The sequence below is a fragment of the Argentina silus genome (genome assembly GCF_951799395.1).
Source record: "Argentina silus genome assembly, chromosome: 9".
Lineage (NCBI taxonomy): Eukaryota > Metazoa > Chordata > Actinopteri > Argentiniformes > Argentinidae > Argentina > Argentina silus.
This window is the reverse complement of record NC_139663.1, coordinates 22,666,951-22,675,652: the sequence shown is the minus strand read 5'-3', so window position 1 is coordinate 22,675,652 and position 8,702 is coordinate 22,666,951. Positions and strand designations below refer to the sequence as shown.

Sequence of the window (8,702 nt, the reverse complement as noted above, 5' to 3'; positions counted from 1 at the left end):
TCCATGCTACTGCGCCTACTGGCACTGTTGCAAATGTCTTGACTGATCCAAACGCGACAGATTATAAAACAAACTGATTTTAAAGTGAAGCCCAGTATGTCGTTTGGAGCCAGTAGTAGTGCCATAATAAATCGATAGTGACCAAGGAATGAGATCACATGATGAATAATGTTGAGTGAAGGGTGCTGTTTTGGTACAAACAAATCGCTAAATTCTAAAATGTAAAATGTTGAGGTGGAACACGGGCCTTTACGCACCTATTTTACATTTTGTTTAAGATGCACATTTTGCCGCTATTAGAAAACGGAGCATTGTTATGTTTTGTAATTGTCAGTGTTGCCAGAGGGGGCAGAAACATAGAAAATAAACAACATGTTTCACGTTTAACTTGAAATACTTCATTACAACACATTATATTGCCTCAATTTCGCAATGCATTTGTGCGTAAATATATACCCTCATATTATCATCAACCACATCTAAGAACATACTGTAGATAGATGGTATTTATACGGTAGATAGATGGTATTTATACGGTAGATAGATGGTATTTATACGGTAGATAGATGGTATTTATACTGTAGATAGATGGTATTTATACGGTAGATAGATGGTATTTATACGGTAGATAGATGGTATTTATACGGTAGATAGATGGTATTTATACTGTAGATAGATAGTATTTATACGGTAGATAGATGGTATTTATACGGTAGATAGATGGTATTTATACTGTAGATAGATGGTATTTATACTGTGATGGTTTTATTATGTCTAGTCTTTCATTGCGTCATGGTGACATTGCCGTGTTCATATCCCTGTAGGTCATCGTCGATGACATCATCATGGTTGTCCTGGCAGGTGCGCACAGCCTGCAGTACGGTTGCCAAGCGACGGTCCAGCGCGGAGAGGTGTGGCTCAGAGAGGAGGGGGGCCACGCCCTCCAGAGGGTCCTGGGACAGGGACTCACGCATGACATCACTCAGACGGAACCTCAGGAGGGACAACAGCCGCAGACGCTGGAGAGTAGAACGCCGGATCCTGTGGGGTGGGGGGGGAGACAGAGGGGGGGGGGAAAAGAGAGAGAGAGAAAGAGGGGGGAGAGAGAGAGACAGAGAGAGAAAGAGAGGGAGAGGGAGAGAGAGGGAGAGGGAGAGGGAGAGGGAGAGGGAGAGGGAGAGGGAGAGAGGTAACTACGCTTATATTAGTATAGTAAGAGTCATGCGAGATGTCGTCAAAAGGCAAAATGGTCTCTAGACAGACTGACGGTCTCTAGACAGACTGACGGTCTCTGGTGTCCTGGTCTCTAGACAGACTGACGGTCTCTAGACAGACTGATGGTCTCTAGACAGACTGACGGTCTCTAGACAGACTGACGGTCTCTGGTGTCCTGGTCTCTAGACAGACTGACGGTCTCTAGACAGACTGACGGTCTCTGGTGTCCTGGTCTCTAGACAGACTGACGGTCTCTAGACAGACTGACGGTCTCTGGACAGACTGACGGTCTCTGGACAGACTGACGGTCTCTGGACAGACTGACGGTCTCTGGTGTCCTGGTCTCTAGACAGACTGACGGTCTCTGGTGTCCTGGTCTCTAGACAGACTGACGGTCTCTAGACAGACTGACGGTCTCTGGACAGACTGACGGTCTCTGGACAGACTGACGGTCTCTGGACAGACTGACGGTCTCTGGTGTCCTGGTCTCTAGACAGACTGACGGTCTCTGGTGTCCTGGTCTCTAGACAGACTGACGGTCTCTAGACAGACTGACGGTCTCTAGACAGACTGACGGTCTCTGGTGTCCTGGTCTCTAGACAGACTGACGGTCTCTAGACAGACTGACGGTCTCTAGACAGACTGACGGTCTCTGGTGTCCTGGTCTCTAGACAGACTGATGGTCTCTAGACAGACTGACGGTCTCTAGACAGACTGACGGTCTCTGGTGTCCTGGTCTCTAGACAGACTGACGGTCTCTAGACAGACTGACGGTCTCTGGTGTCCTGGTCTCTAGACAGACTGACGGTCTCTAGACAGACTGACGGTCTCTGGTGTCCTGGTCTCTAGACAGACTGATGGTCTCTAGACAGACTGACGGTTTCTAGACAGACTGACGGTCTCTAGACAGACTGACGGTCTCTGGTGTCCTGGTCTCTAGACAGACTGACGGTCTCTAGACAGACTGACGGTCTCTGGTGTCCTGGTCTCTAGACAGACTGATGGTCTCTAGACAGACTGACGGTTTCTAGACAGACTGACGGTCTCTAGACAGACTGACGGTCTCTGGTGTCCTGGTCTCTAGACAGACTGATGGTCTCTAGACAGACTGACGGTCTCTAGACAGACTGACGGTCTCTAGACAGACTGACGGTCTCTGGTGTCCTGGTCTCTAGACAGACTGACGGTCTCTAGACAGACTGACGGTCTCTGGTGTCCTGGTCTCTAGACAGACTGACGGTCTCTAGACAGACTGACGGTCTCTAGACAGACTGACGGTCTCTGGTGTCCTGGTCTCTAGACAGACTGACGGTCTCTAGACAGACTGACGGTCTCTAGACAGACTGACGGTCTCTGGTGTCCTGGTCTCTAGACAGACTGATGGTCTCTAGACAGACTGACGGTCTCTAGACAGACTGACGGTCTCTAGACAGACTGACGGTCTCTGGTGTCCTGGTCTCTAGACAGACTGACGGTCTCTAGACAGACTGACGGTCTCTGGTGTCCTGGTCTCTAGACAGACTGACGGTCTCTAGACAGACTGACGGTCTCTGGTGTCCTGGTCTCTAGACAGACTGATGGTCTCTAGACAGACTGACGGTTTCTAGACAGACTGACGGTCTCTAGACAGACTGACGGTCTCTGGTGTCCTGGTCTCTAGACAGACTGACGGTCTCTAGACAGACTGACGGTCTCTGGTGTCCTGGTCTCTAGACAGACTGATGGTCTCTAGACAGACTGACGGTTTCTAGACAGACTGACGGTCTCTAGACAGACTGACGGTCTCTGGTGTCCTGGTCTCTAGACAGACTGATGGTCTCTAGACAGACTGACGGTCTCTAGACAGACTGACGGTCTCTAGACAGACTGACGGTCTCTGGTGTCCTGGTCTCTAGACAGACTGATGGTCTCTAGACAGACTGACGGTCTCTGGTGTCCTGGTCTCTAGACAGACTGATGGTCTCTAGACAGACTGACGGTTTCTAGACAGACTGACGGTCTCTAGACAGACTGACGGTCTCTGGTGTCCTGGTCTCTAGACAGACTGATGGTCTCTAGACAGACTGACGGTTTCTAGACAGACTGACGGTCTCTAGACAGACTGACGGTCTCTGGTGTCCTGGTCTCTAGACAGACTGATGGTCTCTAGACAGACTGACGGTCTCTAGACAGACTGACGGTCTCTGGTGTCCTGGTCTCTAGACAGACTGATGGTCTCTAGACAGACTGACGGTCTCTAGACAGACTGACGGTCTCTGGTGTCCTGGTCTCTAGACAGACTGATGGTCTCTAGACAGACTGACGGTCTCTGGTGTCCTGGTCTCTAGACAGACTGATGGTCTCTAGACAGACTGACGGTTTCTAGACAGACTGATGGTCTCTAGACAGACTGACGGTCTCTGGTGTCCTGGTCTCTAGACAGACTGACGGTCTCTAGACAGACTGACGGTCTCTGGTGTCCTGGTCTCTAGACAGACTGATGGTCTCTTACCTGCAACACTGTCGTAAGGGCACCAATATGGAGGGCTCATCGCGAGAATGGCGCCCAAACCTAGAGAACACCATTACCACAACATTACCACAACATTACCACAACATTACCACAACATTACACATACCTAGAGAACACCATTACCACAACATTACACATACCTAGAGAACACCATTACCACAACATTACACATACCTAGAGAACACCATTACCACAGGAAGTGCATCAGGTACGCCGTATAAGGAGGTTGGCGGGGTGGTAGAGGCACGAACGTTGCTGGTTCAAATCCCGCTTGGGACACTACTACACACTTCTTTTTTGTGCTAATTCTTATAGGTTATGCTAATAGGCTAACAGGCTTATGCCTAACCCAAACCATAACCCTGACAGTTTACCCTAACCTTAACCACAGGAAGTTAATGCCTAATACTGCCTAACCGCCACACAAGTCGTAAGTCACGTGATCAAGCCTACATAAACATAGGTAGTATTCTGAGGCGTGAACAACCGGAACATTCTTTCCGTATGGGCGATGAGATCAGGTTGGTTGCTGCATTACAGCAAAGCTGTACAGAAAAAGCCTTGTTATTGATTCAGGTGATATTGTTGTTTTTTACTGTGTAAAAGAAACGTGTTGCTACTCACGCCCTTCCGTTGTCGAGGTGCAGCAGAAAAGTGTCATTCCCGAATTTCTCAAAGGTTTCGTAGTGATGTCTGTCCATGTTGCCTTTGAAGCCAAAAAATAAAAAAAAGCAGGTACAGGTATTACCGTTTAACTTGGCTGCTTTGATGGAGGGTTCATGCCCTCTGACAAAAACCATTGTAGCTTGTATCATTTGGAGTAGATATAGTCATACGCAGTACAGTTGTCTGGTGAGTTGGTTAGATGTATTTGTGTTCAGTGTTATCATATACACACAATACAGATGGAAACTATGCAATGAAATGCTCAGGGCAAGCTAGCTCCTCAGCAAAATAGCAATCAAACAATCAACACAATACAATATTATAATAATAATAATAATAATAATAATAATAATAACAAAAACAATGACATAAGGTGGCAAAATGTATAGCAACAGCACACAACAGCAATTATTGTTATTACAGATGAGTACATCTATAGACCAGTACATCTATAGACCAGTACATCTATAGACCAGTTGTGTTCAGTGTGTCTGGGTACTGACCCATGAGGAAGTCCAGTATGACCATGTCTATCAGGTCCACCAGTCTGGTGCCGTCGCTGTAGGGAGGCGTCTGCTTCACCCTAGCACAGTAGTCTGGGTTCCTCTCCCACCTGCACCCGGGTCACAGGACTTAGTCACAGGGTCACAGGAGTTAGTCACAGGGTCACAGGAGTTAGTCACAGGGTCACAGGACTTAGTCACAGGGTCACAGGACTTAGTCACAGGGTCACAGGACTTAGTCACAGGGTCACAGGACTGAAGTCACAGGGTCGCAGGAGTTAGTCACAGGGTCACAGGAGTTAGTCACAGGGTCGCAGGAGTTAGTCACTGGGTCAGGGGGGGGTGGTTTGGCAAGTGTCGTGGGGGGGCAGGGCTGCACAAAAGGTGAAATGGGCCTGTCACGCTGGGGGAGACGGGGTAGTTCTCCTGTCACGCTGGGGGGGATGGAGTCGCTCGGTTTGACACACAGATCCACCGGCCCACAATTCCCCGGGGCTCCAGATGGCCAGTACGCTGTTGCTTGGTGACCCCTCATATCCCCCCTCCCACGCGTGTCCAAGCCCCCTCATATCCCCCCTCCCACGCGTGTCCAAGCCCCCTCATATCCCCCCTCCCACGCGTGTCCGAGCCCCCTCATATCCCCCCTCCCACGCGTGTCCAAGCCCCCTCATATCCCCCCTCCCACGCGTGTCCAAGCCCCCTCATATCCCCCCTCCCACGCGTGTCCAAGCCAGTGGATCCTTTCACTCTCCTGCCAACACAACACTTGGAGGCCAACACATCAACCTCAACCTGGTACTGCAGCATGTCCAAGGCTAAGACACACACCCCCAGGGAAACTGATGCCATTGTGTTATTGTCTATTGTGTAATAGTGTGTATTATTGTTTATTGTGTAATAGTGTGTATTATTGTGTTATTGTCTATTGTGTAATAGTGTGTTTTATTGTCTATTGTGTAATAGTGTGTATTATTGTGTTATTGTCTATTGTGTAATAGTGTGTATTATTGTGTTATTGTCTATTGTGTAATAGTGTGTTTTATTGTCTATTGTGTAATAGTGTGTATTATTGTGTTATTGCATTATGGTGTGGCTATTATATTCTGTGGTACTATTGTGTTCTACACGCTGGTCAAGGGATCGCATCACAATCAAAGAATACCATGACAACGAAAATATCTGGAGACAAACACAGCAAGCTTGTATAGAAAGCTCCATAGAGGCTGTAAAAAAAGTAATGTGGCCAGTCACTAAAATATAGCTAAACAAATATACAGTACCAGTCAAAGGTTGGGACACACCTCGCCAAGAGTGTGCAAAGCTGTCAGGAAAGCAAAAGGTGGCTACTTTGAAGAATCTAAAATATAAACCATATCCTGGTTTGTTTAACACTTTTTTGTTTACTACATAATTCCATATGTGTTCCTTCATAGTTTTGATGTCTTAATTATTAATCTACAATGTAGAAAATAATAAAAAATAAAGAAAAACCATTGAATGAGAAGGTGTGTCCAAACGTCTGACTGGTACTGTACCTTCTAACCTGATTAGTTCTTCACACGGTCTCTGTTTCTGGGATGACGGGGAAAGTGAAATAATGAACGCTAGTCAATATTATCAGGTTAGTATGACGCTGCCCAGGCTGATGTCTGTGTTATCAGTGTAAAAGTGGGTGTTTGGTGTCTCCAGTGGTCTCCCAGCAGTGTGTTGTGATGCTGTGATACTGTTGTGTTCTATTGTGGAGTAGAAAAGGTGTGATAAACTCCCCTGTTTTCCAGACCTGCACATATGACAGTATAGTTGAACTTTGAACTTTGACCTCGGTATACCCACATATGTACTGTCATATGGCACTATAGTTGAACTTTGACCTTTGACCTCGGTATACCCACTCTGCCAGTCTGGTGCGGCTGTAGGATCGCCTCCAGGGGGACCTCCAGGAGCGGCGGGGGGCCAGGGAGAGGTCAGGCAGCATGGAGGCCAGGGACACCTCCAGGGCGTGGGGGCGCCCACACACAGGGGTCTCTGTGGAACAGTAGTACTCACACTGACCATAGAAACACACGTTGTGCACTAGGGGGAGACAGAGAGAGGATTTACTACAGATGCCGCTGCCCTGCTGCCAGAGAAGAACAGGTTCAGGCTTTAGCTCTGTTAGCTTTGGCTCTGTTAGCTTTGGCTCTGTTAGCTTTATCTCTGTTAGCTTTAGCTCTGTTCCGCTGATAAAGGTGTTTTATTGCTGGAATCAAAAGGCTTCACATCCTGGAGCTTATGATAATACACACACACACACACACACACACACACACACACACCAGGTGAGGTGAAGAAGGTTCTGGAGAGTTTGCGGTCGGTGGTGATGTCTCTGATGTCTGTGGTCACGTTGATCAGTCTACCGACCACTGGAGGGATCCTACCGAACCCCAGCACCCTGAGAGGACAGGGGGAGGGGGGAGAGAGAGAGGGAGGGGAAGAGAGAGAGAGAGACAGAGGGAGGGGGGGATAGGGAGGAGGAGGAAGCGGAAGGAGGGAAAGAGGGAGGGGGAGGGGGGATAGGGAGAAGGAGGACGAGGAAGGAGAGAGAGAGGGAGAAAGACATTTCTAGTCCCTTTTCCCTTTCTCCCCGCCCCAACCCTCCCCTAAAAGGAAAACTGTAATTATACAATTATACATTATACTAAAAAATAAATGCTGCTAAATCTAAATCTTGGCCTGAAGCTCTGAGTCTCTGAGGAGGAGTGACTGGTTCCTGCCTGTCCAGGTGGAAGGCAGCGATCTCTGCGTTGTGTCTCTCAAAGTCTGAGAAGTAGAAGAGGTTGACGTCTGTTTCGGCATCTCTCTCCTGCCTGTCCAGAGCAGAGACACAGGCAGGGTGAGAGGAACAACAGGGCTTACACTTGATATATATGTTACAGGGGAGGGGAGGGGACAGGGGAGGGTGGTGGAGGGGACAGGGGAGGGGACAGGGGAGGGTGGTGGAGGGGACAGGGGAGGGTGGTGGAGGGGACAGGGGAGGGTGGTGGAGGGGACAGGGGAGGGTGGTGGAGGGGACAGGGGAGAGGACAGGGGAGGGTGGTGGAGGGGACAGGGGAGGGTGGTGGAGGGAACTGGGGAGGGTGGTGGAGGGCAGGGGAGGGTGGTGGAGGGGACAGGGGAGGGTGGTGGAGGGGACTGGGGAGGGTGGTGGAGAGGACTGGGGAGGCTGGTGGAGGGCAGGGGAGGCTGGTGGAGGGGACTGTTCAGGTTGGGAGGGGTCTGTTCAGGTTGTGGGGGGTCTGTTCAGGTTGGGGGGGTCTGTTCAGGTTGGGGGGGGTCTGTTCAGGTTGCTGCTTCGCTGGGGTCTCACTTCATGGGTTTGAGGAGGGCCTGTCCGTAGTCCGGGAACGACATGATCAGCTTCAGCTGGGTGCCCCCGGTCTTCTGCACTGAAACACAGAAACACACAAATAACCACTGAATCACATAAAACTACAACAACCATCAACACAAGTAACCACTGAATCACATGGAACTACAACAACCATCAAAACTAGTAACCACTGAATCACATGGAACTACAACAACCATCAACACAAGTAACCACTGAGGATGGGATTCAAATCAAATCAATTCAAATCAAAGTTTATTTATCATATACACAGAATAAAGCTGTAGACGGTGCAATGCTTTGGGCAAGCTAGCTCCTCAACAATGCAACAAAGTAATAATAATAATAATAATAATAAAAACAATAATATAGGTAGCAATAGTAATTAGCAGCAGAAACACAACAACAATAGTGGGTAGTAGCAAAGGACTTGTGTAGT

At 48.7% G+C, this 8,702-nt stretch overlaps 1 protein-coding gene across 1 annotated transcript in view; it reads right to left on the bottom strand.

Annotated features, from left to right (window-relative positions):
- Nucleotides 1-782: 782 nt before the first annotated feature.
- Nucleotides 783-8,702, bottom strand: part of LOC310809917 (extracellular serine/threonine protein kinase FAM20C-like) — a gene marked incomplete at both ends in the record, with an annotated part of 12,859 nt that continues 4,939 nt past the window's right edge. Inside the window, 8 exons of the mRNA XM_083677438.1 lie at nt 783-1,041; nt 3,707-3,766; nt 4,352-4,433; nt 4,897-5,006; nt 6,789-6,969; nt 7,212-7,327; nt 7,650-7,742; nt 8,243-8,321. Of these exons, the coding sequence (XP_083533564.1) occupies nt 783-1,041; nt 3,707-3,766; nt 4,352-4,433; nt 4,897-5,006; nt 6,789-6,969; nt 7,212-7,327; nt 7,650-7,742; nt 8,243-8,321 (980 nt within the window). The remainder of the gene's footprint in view (nt 1,042-3,706; nt 3,767-4,351; nt 4,434-4,896; nt 5,007-6,788; nt 6,970-7,211; nt 7,328-7,649; nt 7,743-8,242; nt 8,322-8,702) is intronic.